Raw genomic sequence first — 25,800 nt, forward strand, 5'->3', positions numbered from 1 at the left:
CGGACTCTCAACCACTGTGCCACCAGGGAAGCCCCCACTTTTTTTTTTTCTTTAGTTTACTTATTTATTTTTGGCCAATCCTCACAGCATGTGGGATCTTGGTTTCCTGACCAGGGATTGAACCCGTGCCCCCTGCACTGGAAGGGCGGAGTCTTAACCACTGGACCACCAGGGTTAAACTTTTTATTTAGAGATAATTATAGATTCACATGTAGTTGTAAGAAATAATACAGGGACCTCCTTTGTATCCTGTACCCCGCTTCTCCTAATGGGATCATACCGGAAAATGATAGCATACTATCACAACCGGGAAATCAACACTGATAAAATCTGCGCTTCCCTGGTGGCGCAGTGGTTAAGAATCCGCCTGCCAGTGCAGGGGACACAGGTTCGAGCCCTCATCTGGGAAGATCCCACACGCCGCAGAGCAACTAAGCCCGTGCGACACAACTACCGAGACCGCGTGCCACAACTCCTGAAGCCCGCGTGCCTAGAGTCTGTGCTCCGCAACAAGAGAAGCCACCGCAATGAGAAGCTGGCACCACAAGGAAGAGTAGCCCCTGCTCGCCACTAGAGAAAGCCCGTGCACAGCAATGAACACCGGACGCAGCCAAAATAAATAAATAAGTTTATTTAAAACATTGATACAATCCACCAAGCTTGTATATAGGCGTGTGTATTTAGTCCTGTGCAATTTAATGTGACCACCACAGCAAAGGTACACTTGAGATGGATTTTTACAGGCACCTTCAAGTCTCCATGTACAAAGGAAAAGTCACCTCATTCTTCTAACTAGAGACATTCTGGACACTGCAGCTTGGAGTTATTTATGAGGCGGTAACCCAGTGGCCAGCGCCATGACCGGTGCCCAGGGGAGCTTGCCCTCTTTCTTCAATTGTCCGGATAAGATGCAACAGATCAGCCACAGAGCCAGAGAATGCAAATCCCTCTCTCTTGACCGCTAAAGACACTGGGACTGCTGCTGAGATTCCTCGTCCTGGCTCTACAGCGGCAGATCCCAGACAAGGACTCAGGGACCCCTCTGTTCTGCGCTCTCCTGGCTTGTCCTTGCCACCTACTTCCTGCATCATCACCTGGATGAAGCGTCTTCGAGGAACCAGGTGTTCCCCAGCGTCCAGCTACAGAACAGTAATATACCTAATACGTTAAGTCCTCTGGGCACAATTATACCAAAGGGAGAGCAGGGTTTGAACGCAATGACTTGCTCAGCTATAACTACAGAACGAGCCAACACCGGCCACTCGGTATCTGGGCTGCAGCGCCGGACAATGCGGGCGCGCGCAGAGGGCTCCAGGGACCCGCCAACCCGCTGCCCTGCGGTGGGGGCACAGTGGGCCGGCGCGGGGACAGGCGGGAGGCACGCGGGTGGGCGCGGGACGGCGGCGGGGACACCCGCGGCGCTCCCGGCCTCACCTGCGCGGCCGCCCGCCGCCCGCGGTCCGCGCGAACAAAGGCGGGGGCGCCGGCCGGCCGCGCGCTCCAAGATGGAGGGCGCCGGGGGCTCCGGCCGCTGCTGGGCCCGCCTCGCCCCGGCCCGCCCCGCGCGGGCGCTTCCGCCGCCTCACCTGCCGTGCCTAGGCCACCCGAGCAGCGGGCGGACGTGCCCCGAGCCTCCGAGGGCGGCCCGGTGCCCGAGACGGAGGAGAGGCCCCCGGACCTCGAGCCCGCACCCCCGCCCGCCCGCCCTCTGGCCCCGCGGGTCGCGCCCCTCACCCCGAGCGCGCGCCCCCCACCCCGCCCCCAAAGCCTGCGCGCGCCCCGAGCGCGAGCTCCGGCCCCGGCCCCCAGCACACTGCGCTCGGCTGGCGGCGCGAGGTCCTGAGCGCGCTCCCAGCCTCGGGGCGACTTGGGGAGCCCCGGGCGCGCGCCCCCGACGCCCGCGCCTCCCACCGCCGGCGGCCGCGGGGGTCCCGGACAGCGCACCTCTCCCCCGGCTCCGCCTCCCACCCTCCGGGCAACTCGCGGGAACCCGAGCGCTCGCCCCGGCCCCTGCCCCCCGAGCGGCGCGAGCCCCCGGGCGCGCGCCGGACCTCGCCGCTCCCCGCCCCCTCCCCGCGGGCCCGCCCCCTCCGGGGCCCGCCCTACCCCGCGCGCCGCGCCGCGCCGCGCCGCGCGTCCTCCCGGCTCCCTCCCTGTCCGGGGCCGGTACTTTCCTCCCAAGTTGCAGCGCAAGTTTGCCAGTGGCCGGCGGCGGCGGCGGCGGCGGCGGCGGCGGGGCGCCGGGAGCCTCCCTCGCCCTCGGCCGGCCGGGGCTCCCCGGAGTGCATGGGTGCAGGTCGGGCGGCCCTGGGGGCCTGAGCGGCCGCGCCGCCTCCGCGCCCCGCGCCATGGAGGGCGCAGAGCCCCGCGCGCGGCCAGAGCGCCTGGCAGAGGCCGAGGCGCGGGCGGCCGATGGCGGGCGCCTGGTGGAGGTGCAGCTGAGCGGAGGCGCCCCTTGGGGCTTCACCCTGAAGGGCGGCCGCGAGCACGGCGAGCCGCTGGTGATCACGAAGGTACGGAGGGCGCGGGACACGCACGGTGACAGCCGGGATGTGGCCTGGGGCCGAGGGACTCGTCGGGGGGTAGGAGCGCTGGAGGGGGTGTCCGGTTCGCGCCCCCGGGCCCGGGACGCGCGTCCGCCTGGGTCACCTGCGAGGACGTGGGTAGTAGGACTCGCATAGGTGTGTGGTCCGGGCGCCACCTTGGCCACTCAACGTTGTTTCCCGGTCTTGCTGGCTCCCAGCGCCGCGCAGTTTCAATGGCTCCTGTTCCGGGTCCCCTCTCCTCCCCCTCCGGGGAAGGGCCTGGCAGGGTCCCCTGTCACTCCCGGCTTCGCCTGCGCCGGCCTGCACCTGTGGGCCTACCCAGAGGTCGGGGAGGGACATTCCCACGTGCCGGGGGTGGACAGAGACGTCCCCACCTGTGTCTAGGTACTTGTTTCTGCACCCCTTGGACCTGCACCCGTTATCGCTAGGAAGCCCAGACTAGCAGCTGCCTCCAGCCTAGCTTCTCGATTCCCAAAAGCCCATCAATATTTATTGACTTTCACTTCCAGCCCTAGACCCACGGCGCCCTGGATACCTGCAAAAATAAATTGAAACTTTTCAGCGTCTTTTATAAAAGTGGGATTTGAGCCCCTAAAATAAGTTCCTAATTGTGTGTGTGTGTGTGTATGTATTGGGGTTACTTTAGTACTTTGAATTCTCTTGTCTCAAAACAGAAAACCCATCTTGAAACTTACCAGCCGAACCTGTATAAACCTGTAAAAGCACACAAACAGCAAACCAGTCGTCCTGTTTTCTTCTGGTTAAAAGTGTCTATTGGTCAGTTTCTCTGGGAAGGTCTGGGCCGCGCCATTCCTGGGGACAAAGTTCCCTTTAAAATGCAAAAATTCTTGGCTTCTAGTAGCGTTTGAAGGTGACTTACTGGTTTTCTCTGCTTTCCTGCTTCACCACAGCAGGAAGAACTAAAGTGACTCCTAACCCACCCCACCGGATTGAATCTGGGAGGCGGTGTGGCTTTGTTGTCTAGATAGTAAATGAGACACTAAACTTCTCTGATCTTTATTTTCTCTCACTTTTATATTTATAAAACTAGAGACTTTGAGGGGAGACGTGCACTGAATTTATGTGGAACCGGGGAAAGAGGCTGTCATTGTTGTTATAAGTTTCACCCACGTGCAACCCGTTAATGAATTGGATTCTTTGGAAAAATGTATGTGGTGGAGCAGCCATAGAGTGTACACCTTGTGCAGGGCAGGCATTTCCTGCATTCACGTGCATTAAGGCATAGTAATCTGTGCCTTTTCAATAATAAAAGTTTTACCGGGCATTTCTGATGGTAAAAGTTAAAAAGATATCAGGTAAATTACTCAGACTTGTATCGTTTCTAGAGATTCTCTTAAAAAAGAATACGCGCGTGCGCGCGATTCAACCTGTCTTCCTCGGACCTGTCTTTACAGCAGATGGAGTAAATCGTAAAACATTATTTAAGATGACATCTTGCTTTTTGGGCTTATGCAGTGTAAGAAAGCTGGACTTAAACTCTAAAATTCAGTTGTTTGACCGGAAGCTGGAGAAGGGAACCTCCTCCTTTCTCTGTACCTCAAGTTCTAAAAAACCCCGCGCATTCTTAGTGGTTTCTCTTCTGCTTGTGCAAGAGGACCCTGTTCTAGAAACTGAAGGAGGTGGACCGTAAACCCGTGGACACACACCAGGGCCTATTCAGGGCACAGGAGGCAGGCAGTCTGCTCCTGATGTGGTCCCTGGGTTGGCTGTCACGGTAGTTGCTAAGGTGTGTGGGTAGGTAGGGCTCGGCTGGTAGCGGGGTACACGCCCTGTCTTTCCAGATCGTGCTTCAGGATTTTGCAGAAATAAAACTGCTTATGAGCCTTATCTGAGATGCTCATGTGTCCCTCCCTTACACTGCTGCTTGGTTTTTATAGGTGCTTTACTGTGACTGGAGATTTGTGGTTTCTTTGCTTAGGATTCAGGACAGTTTGGGACATCAGTGACAAATTTCCACGCACACTTGTGTACACATGCACACACGTGTGCTCACATGCACACACGTGTGCTCACACATGCATGTATATACTCCTTAACCACACATTGTATTGCATGGTATTTGCAGTATTTCACCTACTTGTCTTTCCTCCTGGATTAAGTCATCACTGATGCTTGCTTACAGTCCAACAGCTGGTAATTAACTCACATTATTAGAGAAGGATATATGAAAGCGTGTCCATTATAATCATTTAAAAAATGGAAATAGGGCTTCCCTGGTGGCACAGTGGTTGAGAGTCCGCCTGCCGATGCAGGGGACACAGGTTCGTGCCCTGGTCTGGGAAGATCCCACATGCCGCGGAGCGGCTGGGCCCATGAGCCATGGCCGCTGAACCTGCACGTCCGGAACCTGTGCTCTGCAACGGGAGAGGCCACAACAGTGAGAGATCCGCGTACCGCAAAAAAAAAAAAAAAAAAGAAAGGAAATAGACTGTTGTGATGGAGACTGGGGAAATTTGTTCCACCTCCAGAATTTAGATTAATCCAAGCTTTGAATCTTCTTTTCCCAGTACCTACTGAAAAATCTCTAGGGCTCATTAAATAATAGGTCTTCTGATAGCTTTTTTTTTTTTTTTGCATTTAAAAAACCTTGTAATTACATTGTTACATATTAGAGCCCTGGGATATTATACAGCTCATTTCTAACAGACTCTGACTTGGAAGAAGCTTGATCCAGTGTAAGAGGATGCACTCTGTTTATGACGATGAGTGTCTCAGTTGAAAGCCTCATAGGAGTGTACATCTTAGAACTGGAAGTGATGCCAAGAACAAGGCTGGTTCAATCCCTGATCTCCTGATGGAGTTTTTTATTTTATTTATTTATTTATTTATTTATTTTTGGCTGCGTTGGGTGTTCGTTGCTGCACACGGGCTTCTCTCTAGTTGCTGCGAGTGGGGGCTACTCTTCATTGCGGTGCGCGGGCTTCTCATCGCAGGGGATTCTCTTGTTGCGGAGCACGAGCTCTAGGTGCATGGGCTTCAGTAGTTGTGGCTCGTGGGCTCAGTAGTTATGGCTCGCGGGCTCTAGAATGCAGGCTCAGTAGTTGTGGCTCGTGTGCTCTAGAGCGCAGGCTCAGTAGTTGCAGCGCACAGGCTTAGTTGCTCCGCAGCATGTGGGATCTTCCCGGATGAGGGCTTGAACCCGTGTCCCCTGCATTGGCAGGTGGATTCTTAACCACTGCGCCACCAGGGAAGCCCCTTGATGGAGTTTCATTAGCCCATTTTGTAGATGAAACAGCTAAGGCCAAGGAGGGTTCAGTGGTGTGCCCTGAGGTCACAAACCTGGCAAATCTTGAGAAGGGTCCTCAGGACCAGATCTTGACCCTGCATGTCTCTGCTTTCTCTCCACTTGGTGCCATCTGCTCTTGTCTGGAATCACTTGCAATGCCACGTTCAGTAACTTTGTCACATCCTATGAGGGTTTTTCAACCTTGGCACTACGATGTTCTGGGCTGGATGTTTCTTTGCTGGGGGCGGTGGCGCTGTCCTATGCATTGTAGGGTGTCTAGCAGCAGCCGTGGCCTTTGCCCACTGGCACCACCCCCCAGGTGTGACAACCAGAGAAGTCTGCAGACGTTGCCAGATGTCTCCTGGGCACAAATCACCCTCGCTAGAGTAACTATATCACTTTTGCTTTGAAAGGATTTTAGCTTTGAACGCTTGTGCTTAATTCTTCTTTTTGAAGATACTCAGAGGCCCCTGGCATAGTCAGCTTTGGCGGAGAAAGCTGTTTTCTTCCTAAGCGCTGGCCCTGATAATAGGCTTTATTTACATAGTAAAACTCAAACAAATACTTGCTTCATCTGCATTTTTGTATCTGGAGAAAGGAAATGGAAGCAGGAACTCCCAAGTGCTGTGTTTCATGGGCATTCAGCGGGGCTGCTGGGTGAGGACTGCCTTTTCTCTGGGTCGGGTTTGAAGTTAAAGGGATACTGACTTCCCGGGAGTGGCATTCTTGGAATTCAAAGTGCACACATGAAGTCGCCCAGCAAGGTGGCAACCAGATTTGTAACCATTCGTTGCACTGACACTGACTTGTAGCTTGACGTATTACCAGGGCTGGAAGATACACAGAACCCCAGTTTTTCATACTGCTGTCGGAGAGGGAGCAGAAATAATGTCGGTGCCTTAGGAAACTCCAAAGCCTTTGACTTGTTAGTGTTTCCGAGACTGTGCTTTGATGCGGGACCTCTCAGGACATGTGTAAGTAGGTGCGATGTTGTACGTGGTCCTGCTGTCTGCGTGGCACTTTCTTTCCCCAGCCGCTCAGCAAGTGTACAAGTTCCACGGGGGTGGGTAGGGCCTGATTTCTGACGTGTCAGTGGAGGGGCTAGAATTCCAGAAGGGCCGTTGGGGATTCGTTAGGAAACCTTAAGTGGGCCAGCTGGGTGTCAGCGGACCCCCCTCGGCCTCAGGAATGTTTGTTAACCGGGGGAGGAATGAAGCCTCTGCTCCTCCTTTTCACCGTTTCTTAGGTCCTCCCCACCCCTTTCTGCCAAGAATGCCAGAGCCTTAGCCAGGAGCTCCAAAGAAGACAGTAATTTGGGCCTGGCCTGGTCCCACGGGCGGCTCCTTTGGGACCCCGTTGATTTTCAGGTCGCCTTTGGGGACCAGAGCCGTCCTGGGGGGAGGTGCGGGAGAGCTGGGGCTTGGGGTGCCCAGCCTGACGCACCCTCTCAGGAGCCTCCGGACCATTCGGCGTTTCACTGGATGCCAGGCCGTGTCCTCAAATGTCCTTCTTGGTTTGCATGCTGAAGGCCGGGTGGAGGGGACGCAGGGCACATTTTTGGGGGGTTGGCCCACACACCCAGGTGGCAGATGTGCTGTGTCAGCCGTTAGAGCTCCTGATGGCGGAGGCTTGGGGCCGAGACGAGCTGTTGGTTGGGGGTGGGAGGTACCTCTGCGGTGGTCTGAAAGGGGCTCCGTTTCATGGGGTGCGCTGAGTCACGGTCGCTGGTGACCTGGCAACCCCGGTCAGGACAAGTTGTTGTCTGGACGTGCTTATATTTGCCCCCAAGAGCCACGTACTTGATCAGTTACCACTGAAGGCTGTGAAAAAGCGGGGGGGTCTGTTGAATTCAGCTATGGATCGGGAACCGATGGATTCAGCCTCTCTGGGTTTTGCTCGATGTCGGCGTTGAAGCACAGTCCCACGTCAGCACCCGTCTAAGGACCACTGACGCTTTCCCAGGGCTCCATGGAAATAGGTGGTGGGTGGACGAGGGCTGGGTGCACCTCCTTGGCAGACCCAGGTGCTGTGGGCACTGTTACGGCCTGGGCAACTCCTGGGCGCTGAGAGGTCCCTGCCTCTTTGAGGCCAGCTGCAGTTTGCTGCTTGTTCGGAGGAGTGTAATGCCAGAGACTCATTTGTATTTAAAAATTAATAGTATGGTTAAAAAAAAAAGCAGGGTGAGTTTCTTTCCTGTGCTGAAACACCTTTCCAGTTGATGGAAAGGGAAGACCTGCCTTGCCAGCTGGCATTCAGATATATCTTTATGCCTTTGTCCCAGCCTGTGCCTAGCTGGGTCCTGTCAGTTCTTACCCCTGGTCCTCCCGAGATGTTTTGGGTGCAGGGGTGGGAAGTCTGGCAGAGAGACCCAAGTCCCATCCCGAGCTCTGGTGCTGGAGCTTTGAGGTGCAATGGGTGGGGGATTCTTCCTCTCGTAGAAATTAATTCAGCAGGACTCACATCTATAAATCCAGAAGCTTCCACGGTGTGAAAAGCTATAAACTTAAGCTGTCCGTCACACTTCTGCATCGTGATGGATTTTGCCCTTCTGGTTCAGTTATGAGTGCTTCGTAACATGTCCTGACATTCGTCTTTTGAAAAGAAGAAAACAAGTTTGCCCGAGAGCTAAATGTGGAAGAGAATGAGAACGGAAGGCTCATAAAAATACCCGTTTTCACCTTGTCCTAACGAGCTGGGATTTCTTAATTCACCTTTCTATTTCTTGGCCAAAGAAACTGGGCTCCCAGCTTGGAAAGGGCTGGCTTTTCTATTTGGAAGGCATTTTGGAGCTGTCCTCTTGCCCAAGTTGTTTTGTGTCAGCATGCAAATGAACCTGGATTTGAGGATTTCTTCGGGGCTCTGGGGAGCTTTTCTTCTTGTACACTGGGCGCAGTGTAAACAGTCAACGAGATAATTTAAGGACTTAAAGGCTGAACAGACTTTTTATTCAGTCTTAGCTCTTTTACTTTTCATGCACTGCAGTCAGGCATGGGGCCATCCTTTGATGAGAAATTATGCAAGCCGCACTCTTCCAAGCTGCAATTTCCACCCACACGAAGGGTTTCGAAAGCCCTCAGGGTTGCATATTGCTCTTTTGGTCTTTTTAAAACCTTGCCAGCGTTCAACAGAGGGAGGGTGTATTCTGGAAGAATTGTTTTCCTGTTACCTTGCTGGATTCGATATTTGCATGGCCCTGTGGTAGGTGGAGTCTGTTTCCCTGACCAGCGCGAATGTTAAGGCCTCTCTTTGGGGGAACATATCTTAGTAGGAGGATGACGGTAGGATATGGTTAAAACATAATTGGACTAACTTTATTTTAGGTTTGAACTAATAAGGTTGTTCTGAAAAGCCAGGATGTTTTGAGTTGCAATGCAGAGGTAACTTTTTTTTTTTTTTTTAACCTGGGCTGTTTTTCTAAAATCTCCTGGGTATGAAGTTGGAGGCAATGTCTGCAGCCTCTGTTGGATGGATCTGGAAGAACAGTGCTCCGCATGGCCTGGGAACGGTTGCGATGGTCTTCCTTTTGGCCAAGGGTGGCCAGGACTTGCAGATCAAAGGCAAATTGTGAAGGTCAGCAAGAACTCAGGCAGGGTAGATTGTGTGGGCTCTAAAGGCAACATTTTACTTATTCAAGGGAGGGAAGACACAAAATGTTAGTGTATCTTTTTTTTTTTTAAGTGTATCTTTTTGAGTTTTGTTTTTATTTTTATCAAAGTGGCTCTTGCAGGGTTGAAATAATCAAATAGTTCTGCAGGGCTTGTTATCATACCAGCAGTTCCCCACTGTCATTTCCTCTTCCCTGGGGAAGCTATTGAAACCTTTTAGCTGATTTCTTTGGGCATTTGCCTATATTCTCTATGGCTGCTACGTTCATTGTTCCATTTCGGGATAACTATTGACTTCCCACTATGGAAGCTTGGGATGTAGTCTTTTTTTCCACACCAGCTACCCAGACACATACCTTGGGTCCCCATACTCCCAATGTAACTACATCATAATTTTGGTTAGAAGAGTGTTTTTTCAACCTTAGCACCACTGACGTTTGGGGCCAAATAGTTCTTTGTCGCGGGGGACCGTCCTGTGCCCTGTGGGATGTTGAGAAGCATCCACCCACTAAAAGCCAGTACAGATTCCTCCATCTCCTGTAGCTGAGATGGTCAGAAACGTCTCCAGACGTTGCCAGATGTCCACTGGGGGACAAAAATCGCCCCCTTTGAACTGGGAGTTTGGGATGAGCAGATGTAAACTATTATATGTAGGACGGATAAACAACAAGGTCCTACTGGAGAGCACAGGGAACTGTATTCAGTATCCTGTGGTAAGCAATAATGGAAAAGAATATTAAAAAAAAGAACGTCTCTGTGTAGAACTGGGTCACTTTGCTGTACAGCAGAGATTGGCGCACAGTGTAAATCAACTCTACTTCAATAAAAAAAAAAAAAATACCCTTGTGCGCTGAGAAGACCATGGCTCGGGGGAGAGTCGTGTGCCACGGTGTTCATTGTGGCACTCTTTGCGGGGGCCAGGACCTGGGGGCATCCTGGCTGTCCATCGACAGATGAATGGATGGGGAAGATGGCTGGTGGGGGGCGGCCGCGTGGCGCGGGGAGATCAGCTCGGTGCTTTGTGACCACCTGGAGGGGTGGGATAGGGAGGGTGGGAGGGAGACGCAAGAGGGAGGAGATGTGGGGATGTATGTATGCGGGTGGCTGACTCGCTTTGTTGTACAGCAGGGGCTGACACACCATTGTGGAGCAATTGTACTCCAATGAGGATGTTAGAAAAAAAATTAATATGAATATAAAAAAATAAAAATAAATGGTAAAGCATCCTGCAAATATGTAGAAAAAGTTATTTAAAGACAAAATTTATTTTTAAAATTTGTTTTTCATCTCATAATTGACAGAATAAAATGTTACAGCATTTGCAAAAAAAATAAAACAATAAAAAAATAAATTGCCCCCTTTGAGAACCACTTGGTTAGCAGTATTTGGTGTGTATGTTATTTTGAATGCCAGTGCCAACACTGCTGAGCCTGGTGGTACAAACTATGATTATTTCTCCTGCGCAAGTTTTCATAACCACCAGGGGTAAGGATAGGCTTTGTTTCTTTGCCTAATTTTCTATGTGCATATCGTTGATTTGTCCACCGCATCTTCCCCAGTTGCAAAAAATCTTTTACTATATTCATACACACAGTGGGTCATCTTTTGAGACCTTCTCTATGTGAGAATGTCATTATCCTACCTTGACAGTAAATGGATTGTTGGGTGTGGAAGTCTGGGTTGGAGATGGTTTTCCCTAGGCACTTTCTTTGCAGGTGGTGTTCTAATCTCCGCTGGTGTACAGTATTGTTGGGGAGACAACAGCTTTCTGTTTCTTTTCTTTTTTAAATTTAATTAATTAATTTTTATTTTTGGCTGTGTTGGGTCTTTGTTGCTGCATGCGGGCTTTTCTCTAGTTGCGGTGAGCAGGGGCTACTCTTCGTTGCGGTGCACGGGCTTCTCATTGAAGTGGCTTCTCTTGCTGCGGAGCACGGGCTCTAGGCGTGCGGCCTTCAGTAGCTGTGGCACGTGGGCTCAGTAGTTGTGGCTCGTGGGCTCTAGAGCACAGGCTCAGTAGTTGTGGTGCCCGGACTTAGTTGCTCTGCGGCATGTGGGATCTTGCCGGACCAGGGCTGGAACCCGTGTCCCCTGCATTGGCAGATGGATTCTTAACCACTGCACCACCAAGGAGGTCCCAAAGCTTTCTGTTTCTTAGTCCTTTGGACTAACTCTAATTTTTTCTGTCTTATTTTTCTTTTCTCTTTATTTTTGTTCTCAGGAGATTTTGTACAGCCCTATCTTCCAGTCCTTCCATTGAGTTTTAAATGTGTGCTTTTGGGTTTTTTTTATTTCCAAAGTTGTTTGTTTTTTGTCTGTCTGTTTGTTTGTTTTGTTAGTGTTGTTCTCGAATGTTCCTTTTTGATACCCTACTGATCTTGTTTCATGGTTCTTCCTTCATATCTTTGAGAATATTAAACCGGTTTTAAAAAATGTCTTCTTGCCGTGTAGATTCCGTTTCTGAGCTCCGCTGCTTTTTGTGTGTTTGTTTGGCTTCTGTTGGAGGCTCAGTTCGTCCTTGCTGTCTGCAGGTATGTAAGAGTGGGTGACCACAAGGCTTTTTGGAGGCTGGTGCACGCCGGTGAGTGATCTAGCCAGGCTGCTTCTCTGGGGACTCCTTTAAGGCCATAGCTTCGCTTGTTTCTTTTGGGCTGGTCACATCCCTTCACATAGTAATGTTTTCCCCTATTGAACGTAAGTTTCTGGTGTAGGGCAGATTTGAACGTTGCTGCGGGGTTTGCCAGTTTAGAGGAGCCCTGCTTTGCTTGGCGACGTGAGAGTGGTCGTCTCTGCCTCCTGCTCTGGCCACAGTGGTTCCAGTCTGGAGAGAACGTCTTGCATATGTAGCTGAATCGTGCACTCTGTCCTTAAACTTTTCTCACCCTTAATCCTTCAGTCTGTCAAACTAGAGTCATTCCCACTTCAGTATATTGACACAGGGGTGAAATGAGTCAGTATGGAAAGATAGCTCTAGTAGATTTTTTTTTTTTTTTTACATTTAAAATTTTTTATTTATTTATTTTTGGCTGTATTGGGTCTTTGTTGCTGTGCACGGGCTTTCTCTAGTTGCGAAGAGCGGGGGCTACTCTTTGTTGTGGTGCGCTGGCTTCTCATCATGGGGGCTTCTCTTGTTGCGGAGCACAGGCTCTAGGCACGTGGGCTCAAGTAGTTGTGGCTCGTGGGCTCAGTACTTGTGGCTCACGGGCTCTAGAACGCAGGCTCAGTAGTTGTGGCGCACGGGCTTAGTTGCTCCACGGCATGTGGGATCTTCCCGGACCAGGGCTCGAACCCGTGTCCCCTGCATCGGCAGGCGGAGTCTTAACCACTGTGCCACCAGGGAAGCCCTAGTTCTAGTAGATTTAAATTTAAATCTCTCCTCCCCTCCCCCCTTCCCCTACTTCATCCTGCTTCACTAAGACTTTGGAAAACTATAAAAAGTCACGTGAAAAAATTTCTTTAAAAAGTAATGTTAATGCATGAAATTGCCAATTTATCATGGAAAGACTTTAAGCTGGATTTTGTATGGCAACATTTTAATGTGTCTCCTAGAGATTTTGGTGCTTATTCTGACTGTTTAGCATTGGATTTGTAGAAAAGCATTTAATTCAAATACACATCTTATGCCCAGCTCCAGTACATTAGTTGTGCTATTTACAGCCCACTGAAAGTGATTATTTTCTCCCTTCTACCAAAAACTGGTTGTTTTTTTTTTCCAAATTTAGATGGCAATTTTATTTTTATTTATTTTTATTTTTTTTACCAGTTAAGTTTAATTTTATTTTTTTCTGCTTTATAACAAATATAATCAGTTATACATATACATATGTTCCCATATCCCCTCCCTTTTGCGTCTCCCTCCCACCCTCCCTATCCCACCCCTCCAGGCGGTCACAAAGCACCGAGCTGATCTCCCTGTGCTATGCGGCTGCTTCCCACTAGCTATCTACCTTACGTTTGGTAGTGTATATATGTCCATGCCGCTCTTGTGCTTTGTCACAGCTTACCCTTCCCCCTCCCCATATCTTCAAGTCCATTCTTTAGTAGGTCTGTGTGTTTATTCCTGTCTTACCCCTATGTTCTTCATGACTTTTTTTCCCTTAAATTCCGTATATATGTGTCAGCATACAGTATTTATCACTTAATAATAATAATCACTGAAAGTGATTATTTTCTCCCTTCTACCAAAAACTGGTTTTTAAAAAATATATTTATTTATTTATTTAGGCTGCACCGGCTCTTAGTTGTGGCATGCGGGATCTTTAGTTGCAGCATGCAGGCTCTTTAGTTGCGGCATGTGGACTCCCAGTTGCGGCATGCGGACTTCTTAGTTGCGGCATGCGGACTTTTTAGTTGCGGCACGCACGTGGAATCTAGTTCCCCAACCAGGGATCGAACCCAGGCCCCCGCACTGGGAGCGCAGAGTCTTAACCACTGGACCACCAGGGAAGTCCCTAAAGTGTTTTTGAATAATACTGATTTTTCTTTTTTATAATATGAATGAAAGGTAGCTCTTTCAGATCAATGTGATATTCAGAAGAATAAGATTTTAAAAAGTGGTTTGGGAAGTGAAAATAGTAGGAAAGATGAAGGTTAAATATCCCATGACAACAAACTCCATTTCTTCACTGCTTTGCTTTCTGGCAGTAGAAAATCTTTCAGGGCATGGAGTCAGACCCACAGGCTTGGTAGAGATGCTATCTGTTCACTGGAGCCTGTGTCTCCTTTTCCTTCTGGATGTGCTGCTGGACTACACTCCCCAGCTTCCCTTGCAGCTATGAGGCCATAGTTCTACCCAATCAGAAGCAAGTAGAAGTGATGCAGGCCATTTACCGCCTGTCGTGCTCTCCTCTGCTGGTTGTCTGGAATGAAGATGGTCCTAGGGCAGAGCCTCATCAGCACGGGTCCCTGAATGCCTGAGGAGGAAGCTAGCTGACCATAGCCTGGCTACCCTCCCAGTTGTACCAGTATATGAGCAAGAAATAAGCCTCTGTTGTATTTGAGCCATTATACACTTGTTTGATTACTTACTGCAAGAGTTAGACCATTCTAACAGACGAAATCTGGAGAGAAATCAGGAATTTTCTTTTTGGTTGTTGTTGTTTTTTTGTTCTGTTTGTTGTTTAAAATTTTTTTTGGAGTATAGTCGATTTACAGTGTTGTGGTTTATAGTATAGTTTCAGGTGTATAGCAAAGTGAGTCAGTTATAATATACGAATATCTACTCTTTTTTAGATCCTTTTCCCATACAGGTCATTACAGAGTATTCCGAAGAGTTCCCTGTGCTGTACAGTAGATGCTTATTAGTTAGCTATTTTCTATGTAGCGGTGTGTATACGTCAATCCCAGTCTCCCAATTTATCCCTTCCCCCCGGTACCCCTCTGGTAACCATCAGTTTGTTTTCAAAAGCTTTCCTTTTAATGAGTACCGCTAGCTTTAAGAGACTGAATATATAATGTTTAATTTACACCCATACAGAGGGATTGATTATTTACTTTGTAGAAGGAATCACTGTGGGTGTCCAATTAGCATGTAGCTTCTTCCCTGCATACTTACTACATAAAATGAGACCTGCATGCTCAGTTCAGCTTCTTTCCACCGTAGCTTTTCCCTCAGCTGGTAATTTAATTTTCACCCTGTGTTGCTTTGCCTTCCCCTCCCTGCAGACGATTGCCTGGGAGCTATGGAGAGGTGGGGCAGAGACAGGGAGGCTCCCCAGTCCAGCTACTTAGCCCCCCGGGAGGGCTGACCAGAGGAGAGGAGGGTGGCTGCCCGGCTGCCGGTATGATGTCAGGGCCTGCACCTTTCTGCTGGTTGAATTGTGCTTTACTTACCACCTTGGTTCAAGTGCAGAGGGTATTGCCTGGGTGGGTTACATTAAATCCTCATTAACCGGGCTGCCTCTATCAGATTAATCAATTATGATCTTGTATGGCAGGCTCTTCTTTTCCCTAGGGAATAGAATACATAGACACATGAGGTAGACCGTCAAGGAAAGGGAGATGAAGCCGAGTGCAAAGTAAAGCTGGTCCCCGGAGGAAGGTGGCATTGGTGTGGGGATCTGAGGGTTGGGGGCAGGGGGTGCTGAGAGGGGTGAGGAAGGAGAGCCTCTTCTGTTCCAGGTGTTGAAATGCTTACCGGAAGCCTGGGAAGGTGGGTGGGGGGAACCCCGGTGGCCCTCCGTGACTTTCAGAGGAGGTGAAGGGATTCTTTGCTTGTGGCTTGGAAATGCTGAAGCTGATGAAATACTGCTGCTGATGAAATTCTGATTCTGTCTGGATGAATTGTGCCATGTTTGTAAATTTGTAAACACACACAGTGATACTTCTCTGTGCTAATTGTACATGTGCTTGTCAATTTGTAAGCGTAGCAGTACTGTTTTTTTCTTGTTGCAGAAAGATTCAAACCATCTTCAAAAAATTGAAACTAAGGGAAAAGATAATCAGCAACCCAAAACATTTAATAATCTTATTTTTGGTAGTAGAGCTATATTGAATTGGTTTTCCCCGTCTGTGGAACTCTTTGCTTGGTACCGTGCAGATCTGATTGTGAGTTGCTTGAATGTAATTCTCTTAAGAATTACGTTGTAGACAATCTTTGGAATCACATGCTAGCTTAAAGGAAGCTGAGTTTTGTGTATGCCACTTGGAATTTTAAAAATGATATGTTTCGTTACTATGGTATATATTGAGTTTTATCATTTAGCTTTTTGTAGACAGGCATATAAAAAAGAAAACCCTAACTTCTGGAAAACTGAGTACTTCGTATTGATCAAATATGTTGGTCTTGGGCTTCCCTGGTGGCGCAGTGGTTGAGAGTCCGCCTGCCAGTGCAGGGGACACGGGTCCGTGCCCCGGTCCGGGAGGATCCCACATGCCGCGGCGCGGCTGGGCCCGTGAGCCATGGCCGCTGAGCCTGCGCGTCCGGAGCCTGTGCTCCACAACGGGAGAGGCCACGGCAGTGAGAGGCCCGCGTACCGCAAAAAAAAAAAAAAAAATATATATATATATATATATATGTTGGTCTTTAAAACAACTGTGTGCTTTTTATGGTAGGTGCAGCTTTTCTTTTAATTTTCATTAGTGTTTAGATGCCCTGAATCTTGAACGAAAGTTTGGAAAGGAAACATCTGGACTTGAAAAGACAGGCCTTGCTGCTGCTCGAGTCATATTTATTTTGTGTTGATCTCACCACAGAGTGGATGAAAGCGTCCAGAGTGGATGCCTCTACGGGTTACGAGCTGGTGGGGGGCTACTGTTTCCCCTGTTCCTCCCCGTGTTTCAGGGGCTGGCATTTTGGAGAAAAATGATTAGAACCTCACACCACTGCATGTAGTTGTGCAGTTTTACCCCCAAAGGTAAATTTACATTGTCTGCTGCTGATTGAGGACACTCCTTGTCGTGCTCCCAGCTTTTACAGAGTGTAATTCTCAAATTACCTGTGGTGTTATTGCTGATCTGAAAGAGATGTCTCATGCACGCAGAAACGCTTTCTCTTTGTTTTGACCCTCGTGAAAGTGGCCTTTGCTGGCTCTTCCTCTTGGCCGTGCGCGGCAGTGTTGGTTTCTGCTGGAGGCCCCTCCTTTCTCTCTCCTCTCTTGTCTAGGTGGTCTCGTGCGCTTCCTTGAGGCAGGCAGACAGCTCTCAGGTCTCCACTGCAGGCCCAGAAGCTGGGAGAGCCCCCTGGGTACCGCCCCGGCTGCTCCAGCTCAGCGTGTTGCAGATGCGGATCTTTCACCTTCTTTACCTTAATTCTCCTGCACTTCCAGGCCTGCCGACAGGTTTATCCCCCAATGCAGGAGTCATCCGTGATGCTTGTCTCTCCTTGACCTTCCGTGGCCAACCGATCACCCAGTCCCTGGAGCCTCGGTGTCTCGTATTTGTACCTTCTCTTTCACCCCCGGTGTCCTGGCCTCCGTTATCGCCTCTCGGGGCAGTCACGGGACTGGTCTTGTACTGTCACCGCCTCTGGACTCTCCGTGCGCCAGCCTCGTCTAGACTCCCAGCAGTGCACGTGCCGGAGCCTGGCTGGGCTTCTCAGGCTCTTGCTGGAAAGGTAACTCCTCGTGTTGCACCTTAGATGCTCCAGAAGGCTTTTTACCTTTCAGCTGCCCATTTCCAGCCTTGTCTTCTGGAGTCCTCCCTCCTGCCTTGACTGAGGAAGAAACCTTAGGTGTTTCTAAAGAACGAGGCCATGCGTGTTGTGAAGCCATTACGGGATGACGCTTCCCAGGCCTCCCAGCGGCAGGGGGTGACTTGCGGTGTGAGACGGGCAGCGGAAGGAAAAGCAGAGTGCGGGACTGGAGGAGTCCGCCCTGTACAGACGGTGCCCCCGGCCTCGCCACATCACTGTCGCCTGGTCCTGCTTTGTCCTGGAAAGGCAGGCGTGCGCGCACGTGTGAAGGAAGCCCTGCCAGGATCCCCCGCGGCGGGGAGAAGGGGAGAGGGTCCGTGGGCCGTCCTGAGCCTCCCTCGCCTGCCCTCCCGGGCTGCATTTCTGCTGTCTTTACTGCCTCCGAGGGCCCTTGTTAACCAGACTTCAGTGTCATGGGCAGCTGCAGGAGGGGGTGGCCCAGGTAGTGTGGAGGCCGCAGAGAACCCGACCTGTGACCAGTCTGGGGGCCAGGCCACCCCGAGCACCTGCCTGGGCCTGGCGCCACGGGGCGCTCGTCCTGTGGATCCACATAGAGACCACGGCCTGGCTTCCTTGCCATCCTGGCAGCCCCGCGAGCATTCTGACCTCGGGATCTTTGCACGTCTCCCAGCTCTGCACTCTCTTGGACTAAGGGTGCATGCACGGTGTTGAGGAAGCCCGTTCCGTTCCCTGGGGGGGCTGGAGAGCGTGCAGGGCAGGCCTGCCGGAATGTTTTTTCCCTTGAGTTTAAAATTTTTTTGGGGGGGTACGCGGGCCTCTCACTGTTGTGGCCTCTCCCGTTGAGGAGCACAGGCTCCGGACGCGCAGGCCCAGAGGCCACGGCTCACGGGCCCAGCCGGTCCACGGCATGTGGGATCCTCCCGGACCGGGGCACGAACCCGCGTCCCCTGCCTCGGCAGGCGGACTCTCAACCACTGTGCCACCAGGGAAGCCCTAAAAAAAAATTTTTTTTAAATTGAGATATAACTCACGTAGCATAAGATTCATCCTTTTAAAAAAGTGTACAGTTTGGTGGGGTTTAGTATACTCAATTGTGCAGCCATCGCTCTAATTCCAGAAATTTTCATCACCCACAAAAGAAACCCTGTGCCCATGAGCAGTCCCTCCCCGTTCCTGCTGCCCCCAGCCCCTGGCAACAACCAGTCTGCTGTCTGTCTCCACGGGTTTGCCTCTTCTGGACATTTCATCTAAATAGAACCACACAACGCGTGGCCTTTTGTGTCGGCCTCTTTCACTCAGCATCACGTCTTCGAGGCTCATCCACGTTAGCGTGTGTCAGGACTTCATTCCTTTTTATGGCTGAATAATATTGCACTTAATGGATAGAGCATATTTTGTTTATCATTTGTCAGTTGATTGACATCTGGTTGTTTCCACCTTTTTGCTTTTATGAACAATGCTCCTGTGGACAGTCGCACATTCACATGGTTGTCTGTGTGTGGATGTACGTCTCACTTCTTTTGGGTATTTTCCTTGCATTTTGAGCTTGCCATCTACACGCCCAGGCATGGGAACTGCGATTCCCTGACCCGCCCCCCGGTGGGGGTGGGGCTGCGGGTGGGTTATACCTCTCATAAATCAAAAGAATAGAATTGGTCATTCTGGCTTCGAGGCTGTTTAAGCACAATGGAAACTGACCATTTGGAAACCTTAAAATCTTTTAAAATCTTAAAAAGAACACTTTTCAGAACTCATGGGACTTTTGTCTTAACGACAACAGAAAGGATGTGGACCCCTGCTCTGACACACGCGGTCAGCGTCTCACCTCGGCCCCTGGAACACTCCAGGGTGTGTGTTGGTTCCCGGCATCGTCTTCGTCCATAGGGTGGCACCTAACTTTCTGAAGCCTTGCTTTTGGCTGCTGCTTCTTGCTTTTGTGCACGAGTGTAGAGCATCTCCAAACAGCCCTAGAAAGTGGACACCCGTATTTCTCCTGCATCGCAGATGAGGGTAGAGATTTGCCAAAAGGGGGAACTGCACCCACTGCCCTGGTCACCCAGCAGGGCCGTCCTCAGGAGGAGGGAAGCTGCAGCCTGTCTCTTGAGGGCATGGAAGATGCCCATGAACCGTCTTGGAACGAGGACACCGTGCTTTCTCCTGGCACCCTGCTGACCTCCATTCTTCTGTTGAGGGATGCCTTTTCCTGTCTGCAGGGGTGGATTCTGGGTTGCAGAGACTGAGTAGGGTCACTCTGTGGCCAAGGGCAATAACAGCTCAGCAAGGCGTCGCCCCTCCTTGGGAAATGAGCTTCCCTCTTTTCCTTTCTGCTCTCTTTCCAGTAGCACAGCTTCAAATGAAAATGAGGCTCCGCATCTCGAACCTTTCTCGTTGTTTAATGAACCCAGACTACGGGGGAATCCCTGAATGGACCTAACCTTTCCAGGGTTGGGGGTGCCTTGATATTATCTTCATATCCCATTGTACAGTTTATCAAGTTTTCTATTGAGTCTTTCTTTTCACCCTTGTTCTATAATGAGCCTGCTGGGAGGCTTGACCAGGGTTGTTTATGTTTATAGGTGGGAAACCAAGCCCCAGGCGGCCTGCTTGCAGATCATATTAGGTGGTCAGGACTACGGCTCTAGCCGGGGGCCTTTGAGTACAGGAGTGCACTAAAGCTCTTTTTTCTATGTGACTTAAAAAAAATCTTTCTTTTTTTTTTCTTTTTTTGGCTGCATGACTTGCGGGATCTTAGTACCCCGACCAGGGATTCAACCCAGGCCCCCTGCATTGGGGGTGTGGAGTCTTAACCACTGGACCACCAGGGACGTTCCCAAAAAATCTTTTTTTTTTTTTTTTTTTTTTTTAGTTGTGGCATGCATGTGGGATCTTAGTTCCCCAACCAGGGATTGAACCCGGGCCCCCTGCATTGGGAGCATGGAGTCTTTACCACTGGACCACCAGGAAAGTCCCCAAAAGTCTTTCTTAAGGTCATTGTTTAAAGTGTAAAAATCCTGAGGATTTTATAAAATTACATGCCATCCTCCCCACTTCTCTGAAATCCATATGAAGTACCAGAAGTCTCACCTTGGCCATAGACATACTCATGATATTTCTAATATTTGGATGATCCTCTGTGAACTAGAGGTCAGCAGACTTTTTTCTGCAAACGGCCAGGGTCAATGTTTTTGGCTTTGTGGACCAAACTACTCCTTTCTGCTGTTGTGGCGTGAGAACAGCCATAGACAACGTGGAAAGGCAGGGGGGTTGCGCCCCAGCAAGCGGTGGTTTTCACAGTGCGGCCCCCAGGCCAGCAGCATCAGTCTCACCTGGGGCCTTGTTAGAAACGCAGAGTCTTGGCCCCATTGCAGACCTACTGAACCCCAAACTGGGGCTCGGTCGGGAATCCTCCTGGGGATTCTGACGCTGGCTCCAGTTTGAGAACTGCTGCTCTAGAAAGGTGTGACCCACCTGCCATTTATATCGGAATTAACAAGCGCTATCCTACTGAATCAGGGTTGGTGGTGCCCAGGAATCTGAATTTTAACAGTGGCCCCAAGATGGTCTTATGCCCATGAAATAAGAACCAATTTCTAAAGCAGGACTAGTTTGGACCAGTAGAGGAGCTGGGGGAGGTGTCAGGGAACTTCTGAAACCTCAGCTGGGACTTGCTTGGGGTGGGGGGTAGTGAGAAGAGGGTGATGTGGAAGATTGGGGCGGGGGTGGCCTTGTGTCACCTTATGATGAACTGTGCCTGGAGTCCCTGGTCCCAGAAGGTGGATTTCTTTCTTCCAACCCCTCATGTGTGTCCCAAAGCTGGGAGTTTCTGGAACTGTAATTCAGCCCTTCTGTTAATAGCCATCGGACACCACATTTCCTAATGCGTGTGTTCGGTATTTGAAATGAAAACAGGTCAAGGGCACACTGTATGTTTCCTTCGGTATAAATGTCCAGTGGAGGCAGACGCACACAGACAGAGCTGACGGGCAGTCGTCAGGGGGAGGACTGGGGTGATGAACATGTGCTGGAATTAGAGAGTGGTGATGGCTGCGCCGCTCCGAGCATGCTAAACCCCGCTGGATTTCCGCTTTTTTTAAATTAACTTTTATTGGCATAGAGTTGATGTACAGTGTTGCGTTAGTTTCAGGTGTACAGAGCAGTGAATCAGTTATACGTATACCTGTATCCACTCTCTTTTAGATTCTATTCCCATATAGGTCATTGCAGAGTATTGAGTGGAGTTCCCTCTGCTGTACCGTAGGTCCTTGTTAGTTATCTGTTTTGTATATGGATTTACTCTTGGAAGGGGTGCATTTTATGGCATGTGACTCACAGCCCAATAAAGTTGTTACTTGCCATAAGGAAATGGGTCAAGGTGTTCAGCCTTATCCTTGAGTGGCCCAGACCTGGCGGAGAGGAGGCTGATGGGAAGGCCCCTCCTAGGGCTCATCCTGTGGGCGGACCCTCCACACCCCTCACCATGCATGTCACAGGGATTCCTCTGCTGGTGCTGGGTGGACCCACAGGCAGACAGCCTGGGGAGAGAGCCAGGCCCTGGGCTGGGGGAGGGACCCACGCTGTTCCTGCAGGTTAGTGGCAGGGGAGGGGGCTGCCGTGGGTGAGGTGGGCGCTGAGAGCCAGGGAAGGGTTTTTTTTTTTTAATTAATTAGTTTATTTATTTATTTTGGCTGTGTTGGGTCTTCGTTTCCGTGCGAGGGCTTTCTCTAGTTGTGGCAAGCGGGGGCCACTCTTCATCGCGGTGCGCGGGCCTCTCACTATCGCGGCCTCTCTTGTTGCGGAGCACAGGCTCCAGACGCGCAGGCTCAGTAGCTGTGGCTCACGGGCCTAGTTGCTCCGCGGCATGTGGGATCCTCCCGGCCCGGGGCACGAACCCGTGTCCCCTGCATGGGCAGGCAGATTCTCAACCACTGCTCCACCAGGGAAGCCCAGGGAAGGTTTTCAAGCAGGAGGTGATGGCAGGGATCTCTCTGCAGCAGAGGGCAGATGGGCGCGGGGGTGTGGGCAGGAGTCGGAATGCTGCGGGCTCTGGTGCCGATAGAGAGAAGGCAAGGGATCTGAGTGGTATCCCGGGGCACGGCAGGGTCCACCTAGCGCTTGGCTGGAGGATGCTGGAGATGCCCTGAAGGAGCCTGGCGGCTGCAGGTGCTAGTCACCTCTCCCATCCCATTTGGTGGAGGCCCGGGGCTGCACGGCCATGGGAGTCCCAGCTCCTACGTGCAGGTGGCACTTCTAGAAAGCCCCGGGGAAGGAGCAGGTGTGTTCCAGGGCAGCCCTGGCCCCTCCTCTTTGCCCAGGTGTAGTTGGGGTGATGGGCAGGTGTGGTCTCAACACACTTGCCCAGGGCCACGTGGAGCACATGTGCTAGGGGCGCCTCCCCTGGGCCTCTGTGCCCTCCGGAGGGTTCCCGACAGACACTTGGCTTGCTTTGCTGCTGCGTTTTCCATGCTTGGTCCTAGCTGCTTCGAAAGGAAAGGAATCACTTGGGAAAAAAACTCCCTTTGAGCGTAATAATTATTGAAAAGTAGGTGTCTAGTTCAACCATTGGAGTCACTTTGACTCAATTTTTTTCCTTTTTTTCCCCCCTCCTTTTTATGAAACATCACTCAAAATAAGGATGTCACAAACAAAACAAAGGCTAGGTATTGGCTGGGCTTCTCTGGAAGGGAAGATTAGAGTGGTTTTGCTTTTCTTGGTTTAAATAACATGCAGCCAGCGATACCCTGGTGAGGATTAAATGTCATAATGATGATTTCAGGGGCTCTAGAAGTGAGGAGATGGCGGAAAGTTCAGATGTCCCTTTCATTAAAAAGAGTTAGGGGACTTCTCTGGTGGCGCAGTGGTTAAGAATCCGCCTGCCAATGCAGGGGACACGGACTTGAGCCCTGGTTCGGGAAGATCCCACATGCCGCGGGGCAACTAAGCCCGTGCACCACAACTACTGAGCCTGCGCTCTAGAGCCTGCGAGCCACAACTACTGAGCCCACGTGCCACAACTACTGAAGCCCGTGTGCCTAGAGCCCGTGCTCCGCAACAAGAGAAGCCACTGCAATGAGAAGCCCGTGGACCGCAACAAAGAGTAGCCGCCACTCGCCACAACTAGAGAAAGCCTGTGCGCAGCAACGAAGACCCAATGCAGCCAAAAAAAAAAAAAAGTTAGGAAGAGTGTCTCTACGTGGACGTGTGTTCACCGTTGAAGGGATTACAGACCACGTGTAGAAATGACCTCTGTGCATAATAGAAAAAGCAGTAATTTAAAAGTTCAGTAAATATCAAACAGCCCTGGGCTGGCAGCCTGCACTTTGGGGACCCAGTTCCAGTGGTAGCATTGAAAGCTAGACTTCCCTTGTAATTTAGCCCCAAGCTGTAGCCCGATATAAATAATACGAATCCCCACAAAACTGTAACTCGGCAAATGAACCACCTAATTTTGCACAGGTCAATAACCATTCTGGTTATGTGACTTTTGCCAAATTGATTGCACTCTAGAATAAAAATCGATGGCTATGTAATTGAATAAATCTTTTCCATGCTTTGTTCTCTTACCTTTCTTGTTATTCTTAATTGTAGATTGTATTTTTTTTTAATTTTTACATTTATTTATTTATTTATTGGGTTGCTCTGGGTCTTAGTTGCGTCAGGTGGGCTCCTTAGTTGTGGCTCGCTGGCTCCTCAGTTGCGGCATGCATGTGGGATCTAGTTCCCTGACCATGGATCGAACCCGGGCCCCCTGCATTGGGAGCATGGAGTCTTAACCACTGTGCCACCAGGGGAGTCCGTTGTAGATTGTATTTAAGTTGTCACTAGATTGTATTTTTATAGTTGTGCCTTCAATTCATTAAAATTACATGCTGTGAAAACATAATCAGGTATTACTTTTCTCAGAAAGAGGGAGGATCTGAGAAAGTCATTTTTGGTTTTTGGCTATGTTTTGTTCTTGGTGGTAATCAGGAAATCATGTTTCAGATTTAAATAAAGAAACAACATTTAGGTTTTAGGCAAACGAGGTTAGTACATTCTGGGTTTTCCCTCAAATTGTTCTAGTTTAACTGTTTAAGCGTTTTAAAAAATCATTGATTTCTAGTGAGAGAAGGGAAACACGTTAAGTTCAGATACATAAAACCCAGAAGTCTTCCGTTGATTCTCCCCGCCTCCCAGGAATGATGCGTTTGGACAAAAGTAATTGCACGGAACCTTTCTTAGTTCCAGAATTTAGAGCCTCCGAGTCCAGGGAACAATGATGGAAAGCGGGGGGAAGCATTCTGGAGATTGGAATGCCTGCGAGCAGATCAGTAGCCCCGCTGTGCTTCTGTGATCCCAGCACGCAAGAATTCTGCCCTTTTGCACTGTGCAGGGTCTTGATTGGGCCAGGCCAGTTAATGTAGCTGTTTTCCCCCCATTCAGACGCTGCATTAGTGTTCAGAACCTGGGCAGGGTAGGGAGAGCCTCTCGAAGCCAAACACTCTCAGAATTCCCAGGTGGGATGCAAGGGAGTGCCACCCACTGGGACCACCAGCATCTCCGCTGCTCGGGATGCTCTGCTGAAAGGAATGAAGCAGTTTCACTTCTTGCAATGGAGTAGCTCAGTTTCAGATGTGGTGGAGTAAAAGCAGGAAAGATCTTGGGCTTCCCTGGTGGCGCAGTGGTTAAGAATCCGCCTGACAGTGCGGGGGGACACGGGTCTGAGCGCTGGCCTGGGAGGATCCCACGTGCCGTGGAGCAGCCGGACCCTTGCCCCACAGCGTCTGACCCTGCGTGTGCTCTGGAGCCCGTGAGCCACAACTGCTGAGCCCACGTGCCGCAACTGCTGAAGCCCGCGCGCCTGGAGCCCGTGCTCCGCAACGGGAGAGGCCACCCAATGAGAAGTCTGCGCACCGCAACGAAGAGTAGCCCCTGCTCGCCGCAACTGGAGGAATCCTGCGCACAGCAACGAGGACCCAGTGCAGCCAAAGATGAAAACAAATAAATAAATTTATTAAAAATAAATAAATAAAAAGCAGGAGAGATTTCTCCTGAATGAAAGATCACTATTCTTACATCAGGAGTTTTGGAAAAATAACCCCTCAGTATCAAAATACAAAGGTTATGGAATAATATGTGCTTGGAATAGCTGTAAAGGGCTCGATCTCAAAACTTCAAGTTTCAAAAATTTCTCTGTGCAGCTCAATATTACAGAGAAAAACCAGACCGCTCTTGAACAAAATGAAAGGAATTGCAGGGGATGTATTTTAAGCCAGCTTCATTGACTGGGGTAATTACCCATGATTCTGTCTTCTGAGTGGAGACCATTCATTGTGT

General features: G+C 50.3%; 1 protein-coding gene across 1 annotated transcript in view; it reads left to right on the forward strand.

The window, feature by feature from the left end:
- Positions 1-2,348: 2,348 nt before the first annotated feature.
- SHROOM2 (shroom family member 2) overlaps positions 2,349-25,800 on the forward strand; it is a gene marked incomplete at its 5' end in the record, with an annotated part of 137,516 nt that continues 114,064 nt past the window's right edge. Inside the window, one exon of the mRNA XM_079727326.1 lies at positions 2,349-2,513. Within this exon, the coding sequence (XP_079583452.1) occupies positions 2,349-2,513 (165 nt within the window). The remainder of the gene's footprint in view (positions 2,514-25,800) is intronic.

Source organism: Hyperoodon ampullatus, assembly GCF_949752795.1.
Source record: "Hyperoodon ampullatus genome assembly, chromosome: X".
In the NCBI taxonomy this organism is placed as follows: Eukaryota; Metazoa; Chordata; class Mammalia; order Artiodactyla; family Ziphiidae; genus Hyperoodon; species Hyperoodon ampullatus.